Consider the following 21,161-nt stretch of genomic DNA (forward strand, 5'->3'; position numbering starts at 1 on the left):
GTATTTTGCCCAAAATGCACTGCAAAAACGCAAAATCTTACCAAGATTATTTGTCTTATTTCAAGTCAAAAATGTCTTATTTCTAGTCAAAATATCTCATTACACTTAAAATAAGACATGATCACCTCAGAAGTAAATTGTTTTTAGAAAATTTTCACTTGTTTCAAGTGAAGATTCGCTTGAAACAAGTGAAAATTTGCTTGTTTCATTGGCAAAATTTGCCAGTGGAAAAAGTGAAAATTCACTTGAAATAAGTGAAAATTAGCTAGAAACAAGAAACAAATTTTGCCAAAGAAACAAGCAAATTTTCACTTGAAACAAGAGACAATTGTCTAAAAACAAGTTACTTCTGAGGTGATCATGTCTTATTTTAAGTGTAATGAGATATTTTGACTAGAAATAAGACATTTTTGACTTGAAATAAGACAAATAATCTTGGTAAGAGTTTGAGTTTTTTCAGTGTGTTTGAATACTCCTTCACGACCAGGACTGATTTCTCAAACCGTTTCTAGACTGAAGGTGAAAACAAAGCCAGGCGCAGTTTTTCCCGTTTTCCTGCAGATTTTTCTGTGGTGAGACGGCTGTTTTGTGGAGTGTGAAGAAAGCAAAGGGATACTCACTCTAGTGACAGGGGGGCCAGTGGAAGGCATTGAAGGAGAAAGCACACAGTTGTTACAGGTGAATCACAGACACACAGTGAGAACAAACCCAGGCTTCTTCCAAAAAAACACGCCATGCTTTCAAACCAGGAGCGTTTCGCCGCACGAGGCTCTTTCCATACAAAATAAAGCCTAAGTGGCCCGAGAGCAGAGCTGGAGCTGTAGGGACTCGGCTGCAGCATGAATTTACTACCACAGGGTGCAGAATGCCCGGTACAAATCGAGACCCCTACACATTAAAGCCTCTGAAAGGGTCAAAAATACACTAGATTTGGTTTCTGTATCACAAATATCCCCTGCCCGCCATGTTGTGCCAAGTAAACATGAAGCATTCATCAGTCTGTAAATGATCTGTATTCAAGTATTGTATGCACATACCAAAAAAACAAAACAAAACACTGAAGAGAAATGATCTGGCAAAACCATTTACCTCAGCCCTGTTAAATAAAGACAAAAAACACTTTGATTCAAAGGGTTCATGAATGTATTTTTCCTTGAAGTAGAAAAAAAACATATTTGGGGTCTCATTTGCAATCAAAGTTTATGTCTAAAGCATTAGTATTATTATAGTATTTATTTTTTACTTTTCGACATTACACTCCTTTGAATCAAACCCCATACCCCATGGAGATGGTAATATTAACATACTTCATCCCCACCCAGTTCTGCCTCAGAAACACAACACAAATAAAGTTAATGAACGTCAAATCAATTAAAAATAGAAACAATATATCCTTAAAAAGGCCAGAGGGGAAGGATGATTTTGTTCTTTGTTTTCTGCACAAGCAATTGGGGGCACACCTCAGATGTTACGCTGTAGTTAGGATGTAAGTGTTGACTGTGGAAAGCCATGAGGGGAAGCATCTAGAGATGAGCAAAAAAAATGTTTTGTATTGAGGTAGCTGTGCTCTGCCTAGTGCAGAAAAACTGGCTTCTCAAATCATAACAAAAAAAAACAGACATCCATCAAGGTCATTTATACACTAACATGGGGACGTACACAATTAAATTAGGAATGAAAAACCACATACAGTTCATGCTTGGTCACAGAACATGCAGCTTTCATTTTCAGGACTTTTTTTTTCCTCTTTTTCCTTTTTTTTTTTGTGTTTTTTTGTTTGTTTAGTGGTGCTTTAAAACGTTCACTCCCAGACCTTTCCTCATCCTCCTCTGCCACATGGAGCTTGTCCACTCTGAAAGAGTTTATACTGAAGACACAATGGTAAACATTAGAAAATAAATCAAGGCGTTCCGTCTAAGCCACGCTGGTAAAACGATTTACAAAGGAAAAAAAACAAAAAACAAAAACAGAAAAAAAAAGATTTGCATAAATTCAATCTCTGTACAGGTCAATGGACTGCTTTTAAATATCTCTGTTTTGTATGAAAAAGGGATGCTTAACAAAACAAAATCAAAACCTAGTTGTTACTGTAGTGAAAAAAATGATAATTCCCAATCTTCAAAAATACAAATTTAAAAAGGCATTGTTGGAAAAAAGAAAAAAAAAAAAAAAAAAGTATGATAACATGTTAACAGTATTTTCGTTTAAACCAGCGAAAACGTCCACAGCTACGGGAGTGATGGTCGTCTAACACTTGCATTAAAGCCTCACCCATTCACAAATCTTACTTAAAAAAACAAAACAAAAACAACAAAAACAAAAAAAAACATGACTTTTCAACGTTACATTTTTTATATTACTCGTTACGGTTTGTGTGTTAAACTTGGTCCTTCTCGTGCACACTCGGCAGGCACACACACTCTAAGTCTACAAACACGCACACACACTAGCTATGCACACGTAGGAAGGCAGAGAGGGAGGAGGGAGAGGACGAGTGGGGGAGTGGCGGTGGGGGGAGGGAGAGGGAGGGAGGGAGGGGAGATGGAAAAGTCAAGGTTGTGCTCAAGTCAGTCAGGACCAGAACATGTCGGCCATGTTAGTGTCGCAGCTGTAGATCCAGAGCACCAAGGGCAGCGCGATGGCCACGAAGGGCCAGGAGATGCCCTCCGTACATGCAGACAGGGAGCAGCCTTTGGTGCCGGCCGGCTTCTCCAGCTCTTTACCGGGCTCCAGGTAGTTCCTGGCGGCGAACTTGAGCATCTCGTCCAGCAGGATGACAGGCAGTGAGATCTTCAGCACCATCAGCCACTGCGTCAGGTTCAGAGGCGTGATCTGGAAGATGATCTGAGAACAGGCACACGAGATTTTAAAAAAAAAAAAAAAAGTGCTGAGATTGGTTTGGTTATTTTACTTCCATTTTAGTCCAGTCATTTTATGAAAAAACCTAGGACAAATTGTAAGAGAAGAAAACTCAACTGATTTTGTATCCTCAGTTTGTCCTGAGTGAGGGGGAAAAGTCCCAAGGAATCCCATTGGTGTAAAGTTTTGAAAATCACCTATTTATGACCATATATTACCAAAAAACACTGTTTTTAACACACAGGGGAAAGGGGTTCAAAATTTTACTTTCAGATATCACTATAAAAATTCACAAGTTGATCACACACACAAAGACAAGAAAAAAAGTCAATTACAAGTTCTTTGAATTATTCTGTTTACACATGCATATCACACATTATCTGATTTGATATGCGCTAATAAGGAATATAAGGAATAAATGCCGGAAGAGACATTTAAACAGTGAATTAAAAGGTTACTGTATATATAGTAACCTTTTAATTCACTGTATATATAGTAACCTTTTAATTCAAGGTTACTATATATATAGTAACCTTTTAATTCACTGTTTAAATGTCTCTTCTGGCATTTATTCCTTATATTCCTTATTAGCGCATATCAAATCAGATAATGTGTGATATGCATGTGTAAACAGAATAATTCAAAGAACTTGTAATTGACTTTTTTTCTTGTCTTTGTGTGTGTAATCAACTTGTGAATTTTTATAGTGATATCTGAAAGTAAAATTTTGAACCCCTTTCCCCTGTGTGTTAAAAAACGTGTTTTTTGGTATTATGTGGTCATATAGAGGTGATTTTCAAAACTCTCCACCAATGGGATTCCTTGAGACTTTTTTCCCTCACTCAGGACAAACTGAGGATACAAAATCAGTTGAGTTTGCTTCTCTTGCAATTTGTCCTAGGTTGACCCCAATTTTGGCCTAAAATTAAGGGACTATTGTTGCTTTTGTTGTGTGTGTGTGTGTATCTCTTTGTGTGTGTCAGTGAACTAGAGGGAAGTGTTTTCTCACTGGAAGAGGCTCCACATAGAGGATGAGGAAGTGAAGGGACATGGAGAGGCAGATGGCTCCAAGCAGCCACACATTCTCCCAGGGAGGCATTCGCAGCAGGGACTGGTTCTCTGACACACTGGAGCGACAAGACAAAGACCAGCAGCCGTGTTTAATACACACTCACTGACTTATTACTTACATACAGTCACTGTTTTTAACCCATTCTGTCAACATGCGGTTTGTGTGGTATACTGCTGTTCTATGGTATTGTAAAATGCATGCAAGGCTGCATGTAAGTGTACAGTCAAATTTGTGAATGTATGACCGTGAATGCATGGGTGCACATGTATATGTAGATATCTAGTTTTATATTTTTATGATATACAATCATGCACACATATTTTCTGGTTTTAATTAATGTAAATTCTGCTTCTACTCAGACGTCAACTGTGAGCATGCATGTGAATAAACTCAAACTCATGTTTTATATTGTATTGTTCTCCGACAGGATAAAAGAGAAGCTGAGTGAGAAGCTGAGTAAAACCTTTCCAATGTAGCAGCACCTGTTGCAGTGTAAAACTGAGAAAACAGCTGAGCATGACTGATACAACAAACTGATTTAAGTTCAGCTTCATTACTAAGAAACACTGGTTGTTTTAATTCAACCATCATGCTGAATTAAAATCAAGTTTTGCACTGTCGCTGATATTATTTAGATCTAAAATCTAAGTACATACTATGCATTATCCATGAATTTTGAAATGCATTTGTTGCAGTCCAATACACCCAAACCCATTCACTAAATAGCCTGAGAAATGCTTTCTCTGAAGTTGACACAGATGCATCTGCAAGTTCAGCCACAGAGCTGAAAAGGTCAGGTTGTTTGCAGGTTGGACTTTGATTCAGCTGCTGTAAACAACAGCCACCGTGCATCGGTAACAGCAGGGAATGGATTGTTTTTCTTTAAATCCAAGGATGAAATCTGTCACTGTATAATATCAGAAAAAAAACACACTGTCTGGAGTTGGTTTAACATGCTGGAAGCATCAGGTACTGGGAACTGAAGCTGCCTGAAGCTGCCTTGCTGAAGCTGACCTGTTGAGGGCGTTACACATCTCGATGGTGACCAGCACCGACAGGGCCATGGTCATGGGGTAGGGCGACTCAAACAGCTCACAGTCCAGACCCTTGAAGTCTGGATTTTCTGGACCGCACTGCAGGAAGTGGCTCTATAATGAGAGTAGGGGAAAAAAACAACAACAGTCAAGTAATTATAAAATACAACTATACATTCATGTATTATATTATTCTATTATTTGTATTTTGGAGTGTGTCCTGTGAATAGAAAGTTACATCTCTTTGTGGAGAAACTGTCTGGTAATAAGTGTGTGCATTTCACTTCTTGGACTTTGGGAGTTTGTGTGAGGAAAATTAAAGTCTTAATTTTCTTGTTTGGCTGTGGCTTCCTACCAGTTGGTAAAATGTGATCCTTGGACCGTCCTCAGCAGCAACAAACCACCAGGCAGCAGCACCGACAGTGGCAGCACCAACATAACCTGGTGAGGAAGAGCACATGCAAACGTCAGATCGCTCTCTCAGACTTACATTAAGTCTGCTTCCATATTCTTAGCAAACACAACCCTGTGCTGCTGCTGCTGCTGCTGCGATGGAGCTCATGGTTTTAAGGCTTTAAGGTTTTGGTTTCAGCTACATCTTTATGGCAGCAATGAAGGAAACACGGTTAATGTCAGTTAACAATTCTTATAGAAAACAAATGTATATATTATGCAGCTGGTTTCCCCAAAGTTATTCATGTGCTCATTACATCACGAGTGGACGACTGCAATTCCCTTTACTTCGGCCTTCCCCAGTCTTCACTATCTGGCCTGCAGATGGTCCAAAATGCAGCTGACTGGTAGTAAAAAGCGTGAGCACATCATCTCAGTCCTAGCCTCTGTTTGTTGGGTTCCGTGTTGATTGCATTCCAGGCTCTGAATGGTCAGGCCCCACCTTACATCACAGATCTTATTCAGCGGCCCTCAGCTCCTAGGGCTCTTAGATCCGACAACAAATCTCTCTTGTATGTCCTAAAAGGTGTCAGAGCCTTTGCAGTCGCTGCACCACAACTGTGGAGCCAGTTGCTGTTACACATTAGATGTGCTCCTTCCATCTGTATTTAAATCACATTTTAAACACACATTTTTATTCACCGGCCTTCTTGTGCCACTGATCTTTTAATTTGTTGTCTATAACTTTGTATTTGTACCTTGTTGTTGATTTACTTTCACTGTTAATTTTGTATTTATTGTCCTAAAGCATTCAGTTTGAGATGTGTTTAAATGTGCTCTATGTATTAACTTTACTCACTTTCTTACTTGAAATGCAAACAAAAAAAAAAGCATGACATTAAAAGAAAACCGGCCCACATTACTTCCAACACTATTTCCTTCCTCCTCTATTTATTTTTTAAAGATTCCTCAAGCAACAATTTCCCCACTCACATCCGATAGCCAGGTATCTGAAGAAGAGCCACCCGGAGATGAGGGGCTCCCGGGCGTTGCGAGGGGGTTTGTTCATGATATCGAGGTCGGGGGGGTTGAAGCCGAGGGCAGTGGCAGGCAAACCGTCGGTCACCAGGTTGACCCAGAGAAGCTGAACAGGGATCAGGGCTTCAGGGAAACCCAGCGCCGCAGTCAGGAAGATACTACACAGAAAGAGATGCGGTTATGAGAATATGAAAACACTGTGCAGTAAAGGCAACATATGTGCATTCATGTATGTATTTACAAGGGAGGGAGTTGTACATAGAACAGAGTGTGTGTATTTGTATGAAGGAGTCTAACTTACCAGACGACCTCTCCGACATTTGAGGAGATGAGGTATCTGATGAACTGCTTCATGTTATTGTAAATCGCTCTCCCTTCCTCTACCGCGGCTACGATGGTGGCAAAGTTATCGTCAGCCAGCACCATCTCAGAGGCGGTCTTTGCCACTGCTGTGCCGGATCCCATCGCAATGCCAATCTCAGCCTTCTTCAGAGCAGGAGCGTCGTTCACTCCATCCCCAGTCTGAAGGAAAAACGCAGAATAACAGGGAAGATATAACATCCATATCATTTACAATTACCTGTGTTCAGTGATTTAAATTTTCCAGAAATATGAGACACAATTTGGGAATCATGACAAAATTTATTTAAGACTGATGTAATCTAATTTGTATTTCTAATTCCCTACTAGAAACAGCCAGTAACATGGGTCAAAACAATTATTTGATGCTGTGAAAGTTATACGAAGGGGAAAAACATGTGATACATAGATTACATACCAAATCTGAACTTTGCTAAAGACCATGTTTTATTTTCTAAGGAATTATACCATGGTCTATAGCATGCTTTGGAACATGGGTACTTAAGGATCAACTTTTTTTTTTTGTTTTTACCATAGCAGTAATCTCATCATAGGACTGCAGAAACTCTACAATCTTGGACTTGTGGGAAGGCTCGACACGGGCAAAGCAGCGGGCCTTGACCACAGCTTCCCGCTGTGCTGCAGGTGACAGATCGTCAAACTCCCGGCCAGTGAAAGCCATGCTGGAAACGTCATCATCCTCGCCAAAAATGCCAATACGTCTGCAGATGGCTACCGCCGTCCCTGAAAGACAGGAGGGCAGATTGTTTACTCCTTAGGACGTCTCGAAAGGTGCAAGCTCTGCTTTCGCCAGTGCTTGTGTGTTTGATTGGTATGTTGATCTGTTGCGTACCTTTGTTATCTCCAGTGATCATGATCACTCGGATGCCGGCCAATCGGCACAGTTTGATAGAGGCTGCCACTTCTGCCCTGGGAGGGTCCAACATGCCCACACAGCCGACAAACGTCAGGTCAGTCTGGATGAAGAAAAGAAACAGAAAACAGAACCAGACAAAACATTCAGATTAATTCATCCAGTCATTATTATTATATCGTTATTTACAGTTAGTAAAATCAAAAGTACAAAAAAACAGAAGTAATGTTTAAAAAATGTTTTTTAAAAGAGGACAGTGGAGCCTGCAACAGCATCAGTCTGTCCAAGTCTCACCTCATAATCAATGAAACGGGCCGAGTCGTCTAGCACCAGGTCCTCCTTCCTCATGGGATTGTCTCGGGTGGCCAGAGCCAAACAGCGCAGGGTGTCCCTGCCTGTCCCGTACTCCCTGATCACTGACATCACCTTCTCCTTGATCCCAGGGGTCAAAGGCACCTTGTTGCTGCCCACACGGATGTGGGTGCACCTGTCAATCACTCCCTCAGGGGCGCCCTGAGCAGAAGAAGAGGTAAGAGAATTTAAAAAACAGGGTTCGATCAGAGAAATACAACACAATATGATGAGGGAAAACATGCCAACGGTGATCTTAATGAAAAATACGTCACTAAACCACTGAAATACAAGAGAAGCTTAAAAAAAAAAACAATCCAACAACAATTTCACTAATTTACAAGAGAAAGATCAAGGAGGAGGAGCAAAATTGATGTTTTTATTTAAATTGATTACCTGATTTGTCAACAAAATCCCATAAATACCAGTTACTTCCAAGTGTTTCATGTCGGTTACAGATGCTAGTCAAACCTTGGGGAAATACTTGACTTGTGTTTGCCTTACCTTGACAAACATCTTGCCAATGGAGGAGCGGGCCTTGTTAGGGGTGCAGTATACAGACATGGACTTCCTGTCTCGGGAAAATTCCAAGGTAAACTCCTTCTTCATAAGCTGCTTGATGACCTACAGGTGAAAGCATATGAACAGAAGTGCAGTTGAGTACTCTAACAGAATCTGTCTATTTACTGTGGTTTATCTCATTTCAATCAAATAAAACAAACATCCCACACAGTTACTCTACATCTGTTTGCACTGCACGCTACTGACTCTGAGGAATTGAGGTTACGTACAGAGTTACAGGCGTTGGCTCTCTCAATCTTGGATAGGCCCTTAACATCTGTGTCAAACACATTCATCTTCTCTACCAGGCAGGTGAGAGCCGTCTCTGTGGCCTCACCCACTTTCTCATAAACTCCTTTGGCCTGGAGAGAAACACACAAACATGGACAGAAACGAAAAAAGCAGATGGTTAATCTTCACTATAAAAAGCCGCACAAAACCAGTCAACCAGAGAGGCCTGCGTTCAAGGGCAAAGAGTCAACGATCAAGCAAAAAAAAAAAAAAAAAAAAATACTGCACTACAAACCTCATTGTAATCCAAAGAGGAATCGTTACAGAGAGCACAGATAGAGGCCAACTCCACCAAGGCGTCATACTGCGAGCATTTCACTACTTTGCCATCATGGAACCTAAACAAAGCACAGAGGAAAACAGGAGGCAGCGAGTGAGCCAGGGCTGATTGAAGACCACATGAAAAGGATCTGTTTTAATAACACATTTACACAATATGTGCCTTCTGCTTTCTGTTCACACTACACTGTTTTCAGAAGTTTCCAGTCCACTCTGATAAGCTCAATACAGACACAAAACAGTGACATTTACTCTCTTGGAAAGGCATATTCCCCTGACTCATGACCTAAATGACATTTTTGTGTTTCCGGAAGTGTCGTCCTAGCTGTGTTGGCCTGCCTCAGCAGACGGCGGTGGTGAGTTAGCTCAATGCATGATTTGCCAACAGGATGTCAAGATCAAGTGACAATACAGATAAAAGCAAGCAACAATTCCTTGGCTGGGAAACAATGAAGTTGAACACGTTTTAAAAGTAACTGCACGTCATTTTAGAGCCTGAATGTGTTCAAATGACAGCTCTTGTTTTCCCCGCACACACTACAACATTACCCCAGCATATTAAAATCTATCCAATTTGTTCATATTTCTATTTTGTTTTTCTATATTCCTTTTTAGAATGTTTATATTGCTTTTTGCTATTTATTATCTGTTTATACTGTTTATAATGTAAATTTTGCATCATATCTTGCTATCCACTCTGCTGCTGTAATGCGTGAAATTTCCCCACCGTGGGACTAATAAAGGAATATCTTATCTTATCTTATCCAGACATGTTAGTGTGAACAAAGGCCAATAAAGAGAAAAAAGTAGAGGTCCTCAAATTTATATGTCTTAGTGCAGACCAGGTCTATGACAGAATTTTCCTCTCCAGGAAAAAAAAAATCTCTTCCCTATAAATATGAACTGGCTCATCTTGTTAGAGCATCAGTACAGCAGTTCATCAGTTCATCAGTGCAGCAGTCAGGTGTGTCAGACTGAATACTCACACTTCTCCATCGGGGGCGTATGTGGAGCCAGTGACGGTGAATTCTTTCAGGGAGCACTTATCGCCCTCCACCTGGTCAACTATAAACATCTAGGACACACAAAAAGGATAAAAAAAAACCATTAATACACAATACTAATACAACACATAACATAACTCATAACTTTCAACAGGCAAATGCCTTGTGCATGTGTAAATCTTGCCGTGAAAGTAAGAATGGACACCTGGATAATTTAGATCTAGTATATATAAAATTAAAAATTGAAGAGTTCATTTGCAAAAACAGATAAAAGCCATTCTTAAAATGAATACACCTTTTTCACTGATACTGCTTGGAGTACACACACATATACATACACACACACAAAGCATGATTTAGGATAATAAACATTATGCCAGGCTAAATAAACATATAAAAAATAGAAATAAATATAAAGTAAATTCTAATAAAATTCAAAAAAGTTTAAAAAGGTTTAATAAATTCAAATGGAGATATCTGTTTTTGCAAATGAGCTCTTCAATTTGTGGTTAAAATCTTTATATCCATTGCCCAATGTTGATCCCGTAGATGGGAAAAGCCGACAGTCTCACGCTGCATCCAGCAGGTGGCAGTACACTACACTCAGCCAAAGCAGAAACTGAAGCAAGAAGAGTTCATCAGAACATAGAACAGGTACAACAGTGACATCAGTGATGCTGAGCCAGAGCAGATACTGAGCACTCTGGTGGGGAGGCTCAATGAATGTCACCCTGCAACAAGACAGACCCAAAATCACTCTGCATGGACTCAGCATGAAAACAGTTACGGCGTCTGAAGTGGAAACAGCATCGTTAATTAAACAGATAAGCTAAGGACATCAATCAAGAGAATTAACTGGTTGGGCCAAGTTTATTCTGAATGATGTAATGTTTTGGGAATAGTTTTGGTTGGCATGTGCCTAAGTCTATTCTTTTTTAAGCACTGTCAATAGAAAAAAAAGAAAGCCACAATGGAACTATGTTTTATCATTCATTCAAAAGGTTGAGGCTGTTTTGTAAGACGAAGGCTGTAGAGATACGAGGTTCTGCGGCACATTTTGCTCATCCTATAGCAGAGACGACGATACGAGGGCATTTATCTGGGTTGCGACAGACACGAGGATGTCATGTGGGAATGAACGGGATCAAAACCCACACAAGGAGGAGGAGAAAGACGTATTCACTGGTACACACATGAAAATGACATAAAACACACTTATTTCTTAAGCAATAGAGAGTAGTAGGATAGAGGACTACAGGAGGGATGAAGAGAGAAAATATGTGAATAAAATGCTGAGCTGGTATTCCAGCTGTGATTCCCGGGGCAATCTACAAAGATCAGTGATGTCAGGAACGTTCCACACACACACACATCCCAAAACACAAGAGCAAATCAGGAATTCAAGAAAAACATTCCGCCATTCGGGACACCTAATTTTAGTATTACCCTATTCGGACAGGGGTAGCCTGGATGCTGCAGATGGATCAAAGCACGGGGCTCTGCGTCATTAAATATCAAATAACCGGGAACAGCATCCTACAGTGTCAGGCAGTTTTTCAGCTCCTTTTGATGTGGGCTGACATCAACTTGGAAAAAAAAAAATTATGTGCAGTGAACAAGAGAAGGGGAGGGAGAGAGAGAGAGAGAGAGAGATAGAGCATGTACGAGAAAGAAAATCTCTAACACAAGGTCAGTTATGCAACTCTACTGCTGGTTCTGCTGCAAGTGACTAACTACTGCATACTGATCAGCACGCTGCCTCAATAAGGAAGGGGAGGAGAATGGAGCGAGGAGCGAAGAAAGGAGGAGGGAAGTGGAGGACAAAGACAAGAATGAGGGGAAGAGGAATAGCTCGGAGAGGGATGGAGGGACAGAGGGGGGAGAAAGAGAAATTACTGTACAAGCGTGATGTGAAAGGAGAAAAAAAAAAAGCAACAGAGTGCCTGAGGGGAAGCAAGAGCTGAGGAGCAAGAAGAGGAGGGGGGGAGATGGTACATACTGTCTGACACTAAAAATAGTTCATGGAGCCTGAGGTTATTCATGCTCAGAGGGATAAAAAGGAAAATATTCACCAAGAGTATCCAGTGGCTGGGCTGATGAATACATTTAATCAATCCAATTTAATGCCACACAATCAATTAGACAAAACAAGACAAGGCTTTTGCAACCTACATGTTGCAATATCATGTTAGCCTTGCCAATATACAAATAAATCCATCATTATCCGTTATGGGCCATTCAACGTCAGCTCTGCTCGGGGAATAAATCCCCACTGTCAGCAAAAAGGCTGTCAGGCTTGTTTTATTGCTCAGTGAAAAGTTTACACTCGAACAGACTGTTCTTGGACAACAAGAAAAGTAGCCAGCAGTTGCTCTTTCCAGGTACAGCATTTAAGAACCAGATCGCCCAAAGTAAACACTGACAACTCAGCTCTCCAGCTTGATTTGCGTGGGGCCACTGGATCCATCCTGTTTAAATATGGTGCTGTGCCACTTCAGCCCCGAAGATACATACCTGTTCTAACACACGACGATTTATCTCAGATGCTCTATTGGTAATTTATTTTTCAGCCAATTTGTCCTTGACTGTGTTACCCAAACTCCTGTCGCTACATACTCATTTGTCATACTCTGCTGGCAGCAATTTCAGCGAGTATACATCAAGATGAACTAATTCTGTTAAACACGAGGTGAATTGGATGTGTTCATCTAAGTTCAGGTCCTGCAGAGCATCATCGGTCAGCATGGGAGAGCTTTGTTAGCCTCGGGTGAACACTGCCCTGCAAGCAACTGCGACAGAGTTAGGAGCTGCGTTGAGAAACTGGAAGAGGCTGGTAAACACTCAGTGTCCGTTTTATCTTGTGCACCTGGCTGATAGCAGGTAAACACCCCCCCACTCTGCCTTGAGAACAGCCTCAATTCTCTGAGGCATGAATGCAACAAAGTGCTGGAAACGGTCCATGGTGATCTTTGTTCACGCTGACTTGACAGTGTCACTCAGTTCCTGTAACCCCCCCAGCACATTCAGGCTACGAATGTTTTGTTCCACCTCATCCCCAAGATGCTGCATGTAGCTCAAATATGGCATCTGTGCAGGTCAGTGTGGTTAAGACAACTTCCTGGCACTATCCCAAGATGATGCATGCTTTGTGACTTGGCACATTATCCTGCTGGATGTATCCATTCGGGCTATTAAGGGATGCAGTGTACCCTAGCAGAAATGCTAAGGTACACTGCATCCCACGGCTAATCACACCATGTTCAAAGCTGCGTCGGTCACATATTACCTGCTCTATTGTTCAGTCGAACAGGAAAACCATGTCTGCATGCTTACCTTTCTACTTTATTTACCTGTGAGTTACTATCTGGAGGACTGAGCTGTTAGCATAGATCAATTAAGAAGGCTATTTAATTTTATTTAATTAAGTGGAGTGTGTGTGCAAGAGTTAACCAAGCCTATTTTTTTCTGTCGTTTTGCAATGAGCACCTGGATATCTGCATATGTACTGGCAGTCTGTCCCTAATGGGGCACATTATGACAAGGGAGCTGTCACTTTCTAATGACCTTGGACAACTGTGCCGGTGTTTTGATGAAGCACTTATATCTCAAGTAATTTACCAACCAAGGTGAGAAATTACTCACGGAAAAGGTGGTGGTTATTAACGATCAGAGTCAAAACAGCCAGTATGTATGTGACGTTAACCGAGTGTGATGGGAACAAACGCTTATTTTAGCCCACACATCACCTGTCAAGTGCACTAATGAAATCCCTGAAGGTGTCCAGGTGAAGTGACGCACTTTCTAGCGGTTCTGTTGGAGGTCTCCAAATCTTGGAAACATCTGAGAGCAGTGCTTCAAAACGTGAACCTCAGCTTTCAGAGCAGTATCAAAAAGATGTGGATTAGTGCTGTTTATCTTGTCTGGAACCTGTCTGGAAATATGTCTTCACTGGTGAATGCAACTGATTTTTTGCTCATGTGTATTAGCTAGTTAACCACATATCAACAGTACCTGGTTAGTTAACTATCCCTTGCTAACAAATCTGATATGCCCAATATCCAACACTATGCATCCAACATCTAGTAACTGCACATTTTCATTGTTTCCTTGATAAACCCATCATTTAAAGACAAAAAAAAAAAAAAAAAAAAAATCAGATTAGCTGTGCTGTCTGCTCAGGTGACAAAGATGACTCAAAATGACTGCTTTGCAACAAGGAAAAAGACATTGAAGTAATAATAAATGTAAGGATATATTATGGAGCAAATCCTGGCTCTTCAGATTCACAGTGAAATTGGATACTTGAATTACGCTGAACAAACTGCTCCTATCAATCTGATGAGCGTCTTTTTAAAACTCGTAACAGCCAGACTCAGTTCATTTCAACCAATTGTGAGAAAGATTAGATGAAGCCACTGGGGGAAACTTGCTGTGTGATGGATGATGGCCATCAGTTCTGAATGAAATGGGGAAAGTAGATAATGAGAATTTTCATTTTGGGGTGCACTTTTTGGATGATAAAGTCTTCTGTCTGCATTTCTTTTTGACGGCTAGTGAAAACTGTGCAAATTATCTTTTAAACTGCAGATATTTGTGACTAGTGACTCTAGGATTATGACTGTTTTTCTTAGTAAAGTTGGAGGGACTACTCAGCTACCGCAAAAGCCCAAACACTCAGATACATCTCTTCTTTCTCTGGTTGGTAGTGAGTGTTGCTGCAGCTTTTTTCACATAAAAAAATATTAAATCCACTATCCATCTCTGTCCCACATGCCAGTGGTATGAGGTCTAAGGTTTCCTCCTTCCTGCCACCTGCACATCGCTCCCTCCACTGTCCACTGTTCACTCACCCTGCAGACGGACATCTGATTGGTGGTCAGCGTGCCGGTCTTGTCAGAGCAGATGACAGAGGTGCAGCCAAGAGTCTCCACAGAGGGCAAACTGCGGACGATGGCATTTTTCTTGGCCATGCGGCGTGTTCCCAAGGCCAGGCAGGTGGTGATGACAGCAGGCAGGCCTGGAGGGAGGAACAGCCCGAGAGTAAGCGGGGAGAAGTGGGGAAGAAAGATATAAGATGAGAAGGAGAGAAGATGGTGACAGAGAGAAAGTAATGGAGGTACTACGATAACAATCCACTCTTTAACCTCAGTAATAACGAGGAGTGCAGCATTAGAGCAGCGAGCGGGTAAAGTATGTCTGCGTTTGTGTCGCTGTGCTGCTCACCCTCAGGGATTGCAGCGACTGCCAGAGCCACTGCAATCTTGAAGTAGTAGACAGCCCCGCGGATCCAGGAGCCTCCATGGACAGGATCGTTGAAATGGCCGATGTTGATGATCCACACAGCAATGCAGATCAGAGAAATAACCTTGAAAGAGATAACATTTAATTACGCTTTATCATAATATAAAAACCGAAATTAATATTTATAGCGCTTTGATACAAATGAAAAAGCTAAAAGATTATTTTTTGCTGAAGATGTGAAGGAAGAAAACTGGAGGAGAAATGACCAAGTATAATATCATTCTATTTAGATTATTCATTTGATTATCCCATCGATTAATTGGATGACAAATCCTTCTGTGTTTTATTTAGGAGCAATATTAAATATACAAAAGAATACAAATAAGTAGGTCAGTTTTGCTTTGTTGCTTTGTGTTCTTTTAGGGGAAAAAAAAAAATCAACATTTTTTATTGCAGATTTGAACGATACAAACACATTATGTTTCCAAGCAAATCCTGCTCAATGCATAATGTTAGTTATTAGTTAGTATTAGTGTTAGGAAGTTAAACAGGTCATAATTCCCTCTCTGATATCTTTTATATTGCTGAAAACATTTTTCTCCTTTAAAAAACTAAATTCTACAAGATTACATTTGAACATATAAGAAACTTTTACCTTTGCCCAATACTCATTTTTAACTGCATGCTTCATAATGTTACTCAATGCAACCTCTAATGATAACGTGGAGCAGCTCAGTAAGACCCGGGTCTCTGACTCTGATAACATGCAGTTCTCTTGTGTTGGTGGTCAGTCTGTGTATCATCTGTGACAGTGCCTCCATTTATTCTCTTTTAAAAAGTGCAACATGTTTAACTCACTTCACCAGGGGAATGTTCAGTAGATTTCGGAAAGATTATATTTTTCACACATCTCATGCCTCCAGTGATTACTAAGGGTAACATCAAGAAAAGAGACACTCCGCCCCTGAAGTGAAAACACTGGTTGTGGCCACTGTAGTTCCCAAGGTTTACACAGTTTCTGCTTTGTTCTAGACAACCCCGCGTCTTCTTGCCGTTTGCTTGTGTTCAATCCAAAAAGTCACCTTGGATAGTTGTTCACCGAACTCGTCCAGCTTCTGCTGCAGCGGCGTGCGCTCCTGGTCTGTCGATGCCATCTCATCTCGGATCTTGCCAATCTCTGTGTTGACACCGGTGGCCACCACCACACCGACGGCCTTGCCAGCTGCAATGTTGGTGCCCTGCGGTGCAGAGGTGAAGGGAGGAGTGCAGAGGACAGGAAATATATAGATCGAGGTAATGAGTATAGGGGTAAAACCAGTTAAACAACTTTTTTCATGGATGTGCAAAGAATACACAGAGAGGAGAATCAACATGCCACAAGAGTCAATACATCCCCTGTATAATTCCAAAACAAACATTGGAAAACAGGCTTGTGATCGTTTGTGGCTTCTGATTCACTCTTATTTACCACATTTTATGTTTATCTGGAAGGCTGGTAGCATGAATAATATTTTCTTTTGTAACTGAAATATGCACAAACACATTTGGAGGAGATGGGGCTACTAAACTGCTAATCGAATGCTGAGCATATCTTCTCTCCAATATGTGTTTTCACTCCACAGTGTAAGGCATGCACTTTTATTTCATGTTTTGTCACATGCTGGAGAGAGAGGAGGTGCGGAGATAAATGGGAAATTCAATATGTTTGAGAGGCAGCATGATTCCAACATAAAAAAGGGATGACAGGAATAGAGGGATGAGACAGTAACAGGATGAAAAGGATAACATGGCGGAACACTGTGGCCCTTCACAGGTGCAGTCACCGTCACAGAAAAGATGAGGAGAGGCTGGAATAACAAAAGCAGGAGAGCAATATTGAACAGCCTCTAACGGTTGTCTGAGTGACTCACAGAAAAGAGCATGTTCTTCTTGTCCTGGTTGACAGCACGAGGGTCAGGAACCGGGTCAGTGTGCTTGATCACAGACACCGACTCTCCTGCGGGAAGGAGAAAAGACAAGACGAGATATGAGAGAGGGAGAAAACGGGGGGAGAGACGTGACTCCCGACGTTGTAGTGATGATGGTTGGTTGACACTCGGGGCAGATGTGTGTGGAAAAGACTTTGCAGCTGACCGAGCAGGCATGCCAATTACCAAATGCTGCACTGCTGCTGACTTTGAATCCCCATGACGTCTGATGGTGTGTCTGCACTGTGTGTGTGTGTGTGTGTGTGTGTGTGTGTAATCAGCTGTGCGAGGTCTGCACTGGGCTGATGGGGTAAGGCCGGCAGATCTTGACAGACTGTATGGCCATGAATGGGGAAGAGAAGAGAAGAGAAGAGAGCAGAAAAACAGCTGAAACACTAAAATATCCCCTGGAATTTGCTACCAATTAAGGCAGTGAAGCAAGACAAGAGATTTAAGGAGCAGATTCATAAACCACTTCCCTCTGCATTATCCACCCTGAAACATACACTCCCTCCTTATCTTCATCTACCCCTCCGTCTACCTCTGTCTAATTATCTACACACCCATCCCGCCGTCCTTTTGTGTGTCTTTGTATTGACCAGAAATGAATGACTGCTGTGTATAATGAGGGCTTGTGCGTCAAACGGAGCCAGGAAAATTATTTGTTTATTCTCGTCCTGCTGTGTCAGAGTTGATCAAAAGAGGTGAGTCGGCCTCAGAGCTATTCATCGGCTACATCAAAACAGAGGCGGGAGAAGAGACAATGAAAGAGTAATATGTCTCTGTACATGTATATATGTAAGGAAGGCACTGTATAAACACACAAAATACACAATTGGATATAATGGACAGGGGCACAGATGGACAAGAGTGAGACACAAATACAAAAGGCTCTACACAAAAAGGAAATCATTTTACCTGTAAGAATGGACTGATCTACCCTCAGGGTGGTTGATTTGATGGAGGTCAGCCGGATGTCTGCAGGAACTTTATCACCGACTGGGGAAAAAAAAAAGACAAAGCAGCAGGGGAAACGTTTAAGTACCCTTTGACCATTTAAAATGCTCTATTAATTCAGTGGACAACAGATGTGTTTATACTTCCTATAATTGGATTAGACCTACCATGAATATTTACAAACACAATTGACTATGGATAAAAGCGTGACGCTCTAAATTAGTGAGACATGCAACCATGTAAATGTTCTGTGTAAAAAAAAAAAAAAAAGAAGAAGAAAGAAGAAGAGAAAAAGACAGGATGCTCCTTTAGTCATGATGACTCTGAGAACTACCATGAAACGAGTAACACTAAGATAAAGACTTGCGCGAGAAACTATACACACTTAGGACTTGGAGCCAGAAACAATCGCTATGTTAATCCTACTCATGCTTCTTCAAAAAAAATAAAATAATCAAACTCAACTTATGTGCTGGAGAGCAGCTGAACAGGAGCCGTGCATCAAAAAATTATTAATGTTCCACTCAACTCCAGCGCAGGACGGAAATAGATTGCAGCTCATTCTTTCCACTAACAGAAGGCTTTAGTGATTCCCAGTAAAACAAATGTAAAATGTAAATAACCCCAAACTTCCAAACAAGTCCTTGCTCTACAGAATACGGATAAGCACGAGGGCCTATTAAAGCCGCTGGCATTTATAAGCTTGGGCTGACAAGGTATCAAACTGCAGGCCTGTGTGTGTGTGTGTGTGTGTGTGTGTGTGTGTGTGTGTGTGTTTTCACGTGCAGTTTGGAGCCAGTCTGGGAAGATAGAAAGAACTGATAAACTTTCAGCTGAGTGGCTTGATTGAAGAAAAAGTATTTTAGAGCTCGGCATAAATCTGCTTTCAGATACACATCTGCTTCCGAGTGATATTTTATGTACCTCAAATCTACACCAGACATTAGTGAGTCAAGTTTTTTTTTTTTGTGTGTATGTGTGTCTCTGGGAACAGAAACGCTCTCCTTTTAATCAGGGTCTACACCGTCTACATTTCACCTGACAAATGAGCATCTCTGTCACTAGTTGCATCTTTTAACACCTAAGGTCTGTTTTTTGAAATCTCTGCACCACACATGCCATGTAAAACCCCATGCACAGCCTTTAAATCCATTTTTATATTAGGATTTTGGTGAAGTTTCTTCTCCTAAACCGAGAAAGGCCATAGGCTTAAGGAACTCGACTGTGAGAGTTTAAATTTAAAAGTCTCAAACACTGGAAATGCTATGATGTCATTGTTCCATTACTTTTCCTAAATATTGGGGCTTTAAAGGACTGACTTTTGAGAACTGCAAAAAAATGAGGATTGCAAATACATCTTCTGCACATTTCTCCTGAAAAATCCTGATAAGTAATGCCAGCACAACAGGCCACAGGGCGTTGATAAGCAGGTGTGAAACTTTCTGTCTGTCAAAACTCCAGGGACACTAATTTCACATGTGTGATCACGTGGTCAAAACATTTCTGAAACCTGACAGTTTACACCAATGAGACTGGGCCAGACTGATATCGTTTCCATAGCAACGGCAGAGTTTCTGTCAGCTGTCTGTAGCTGGACAGTTTGTATTGCAGCTCCATGCTGCCTTCACAGCAGTGGGACGTCAGACTATCATCTATCAAATTTCACCATCAAAGCCTTTACTGAGTCACCTCAGGACCGCTGGACGCTCTCTGCCTCTGTATTCCCCGTGAAGGAAATTCAGATTTTCTTCCTCTTGAAAGCATTAATTTCTCCCAAGGTTAGACTGTGAACGCTGTATTATCACCGAGGTTAAAAATTTACAAGAGGGATAATCTGCCGTCTGACTTCCTCTGAAAGCAGCATAATTGTTTGTTAGGTTGTCTACCTTGATGGAGAAAGGGCGGGTAAATTTAGGTTCATTTTTAACTGTTTATTTCTATTGCTGTCTTTTGTTGGGTTAAATAAAAATATATTTTAGTCATTTACGTTGTTGTTTTCACTTAGCAACTCCATAATGTTGTTGCTGCTCACCCTCTGAAAAAGTTTTTTTTTCATATATATATATATATATATATATATATTCCTTCTGGTGTCAAAAATAAATATTCATAAAAGACTGATGAGTAAACATCCTTATCAAGTTGTTTATTTCAACTTTCAGGCTACAGAAGCTAACGAGGCTATTTAAAAAAAAAAAAAAATACTGAAACAGGTATTCCCCAAACAAATGTAAGGAAAAAAAAAAAAAAACACAAATACTTTTTTTTTTTAATGAATAACTGTTGCATGCCGGAGAAAATTTGTCACATCATTGTTTTGAGTCTTGCTTTCAAACTTAATTACTTACTTACCCAGCTTAATAATGTATTTCAATTTCTGCTTGTGTATTTTGAGAGGCTGTTAATATGCAAGGAGGATTCATGCTCAACCTTTTTGGTTTTTATTTTCTACAAATTTACAGGATCGGGCAGGAAACACAAGCAAACGTACCTCTTCACATTAATAACAGAGAATTAAATATTATTAGTAGTAATTTAAACTAAATATTAAGTAGATGGGCTATGAGTCCACAGTGTTGTAAAAGTAGATGTAAAAGAAAATGCAAATGCTATGCCAAAGTTGAAGTTAACTTTCAGCTTCCAGCAGCAGACATCACACAGCTTGAAAGGGTGAGGGTAAAAGCAATATAAAGTAATGAACCGGAGGCTCTGAAGAGATCCCTCTGTGGAGAGGGGAGAGTGGTGACAGACATGTAAACCAACCCTTAGGCCTCCGCCGTGCCCTTCTGAGTGAAGAGGAAGAGAAGGGGGAAGGAGGAGAGGAGAGAAGGGGAAGAGGGATTAGATGAGACCTGCGAAATGCACGTCCAAAAATGGGAA

General features: G+C 40.9%; 1 protein-coding gene across 2 annotated transcripts in view; it reads right to left on the minus strand.

The window, feature by feature from the left end:
• Window positions 1-21,161, minus strand: part of atp2a2b (ATPase sarcoplasmic/endoplasmic reticulum Ca2+ transporting 2b) — a 43,095-nt gene that overhangs the window by 1,646 nt on the left and 20,288 nt on the right. Inside the window, exons 6-23 of one of the 2 annotated variants that reach the window (XM_030065925.1) lie at window positions 18,243-18,323; window positions 17,268-17,353; window positions 16,440-16,595; window positions 15,340-15,481; window positions 14,967-15,133; window positions 10,099-10,187; window positions 9,069-9,171; window positions 8,773-8,904; window positions 8,486-8,605; window positions 7,925-8,143; window positions 7,610-7,733; window positions 7,289-7,500; window positions 6,698-6,918; window positions 6,352-6,554; window positions 5,321-5,406; window positions 4,946-5,079; window positions 3,869-3,986; window positions 2,724-2,844 (exon numbers count right to left, since the gene is read on the minus strand). In XM_030065925.1, coding sequence (XP_029921785.1) covers window positions 2,724-2,844; window positions 3,869-3,986; window positions 4,946-5,079; window positions 5,321-5,406; window positions 6,352-6,554; window positions 6,698-6,918; window positions 7,289-7,500; window positions 7,610-7,733; window positions 7,925-8,143; window positions 8,486-8,605; window positions 8,773-8,904; window positions 9,069-9,171; window positions 10,099-10,187; window positions 14,967-15,133; window positions 15,340-15,481; window positions 16,440-16,595; window positions 17,268-17,353; window positions 18,243-18,323 — 2,514 coding nt within the window. Of the gene's footprint in view, window positions 1-620; window positions 2,845-3,868; window positions 3,987-4,945; window positions 5,080-5,320; window positions 5,407-6,351; window positions 6,555-6,697; window positions 6,919-7,288; window positions 7,501-7,609; window positions 7,734-7,924; window positions 8,144-8,485; window positions 8,606-8,772; window positions 8,905-9,068; window positions 9,172-10,098; window positions 10,188-14,966; window positions 15,134-15,339; window positions 15,482-16,439; window positions 16,596-17,267; window positions 17,354-18,242; window positions 18,324-21,161 lie in introns of both variants that reach the window. The other variant, XM_030065924.1, reaches the window with a different exon arrangement.

Source organism: Myripristis murdjan, chromosome 12 (genome assembly GCF_902150065.1).
Source record: "Myripristis murdjan chromosome 12, fMyrMur1.1, whole genome shotgun sequence".
Classification (NCBI taxonomy): Eukaryota; Metazoa; Chordata; class Actinopteri; order Holocentriformes; family Holocentridae; genus Myripristis; species Myripristis murdjan.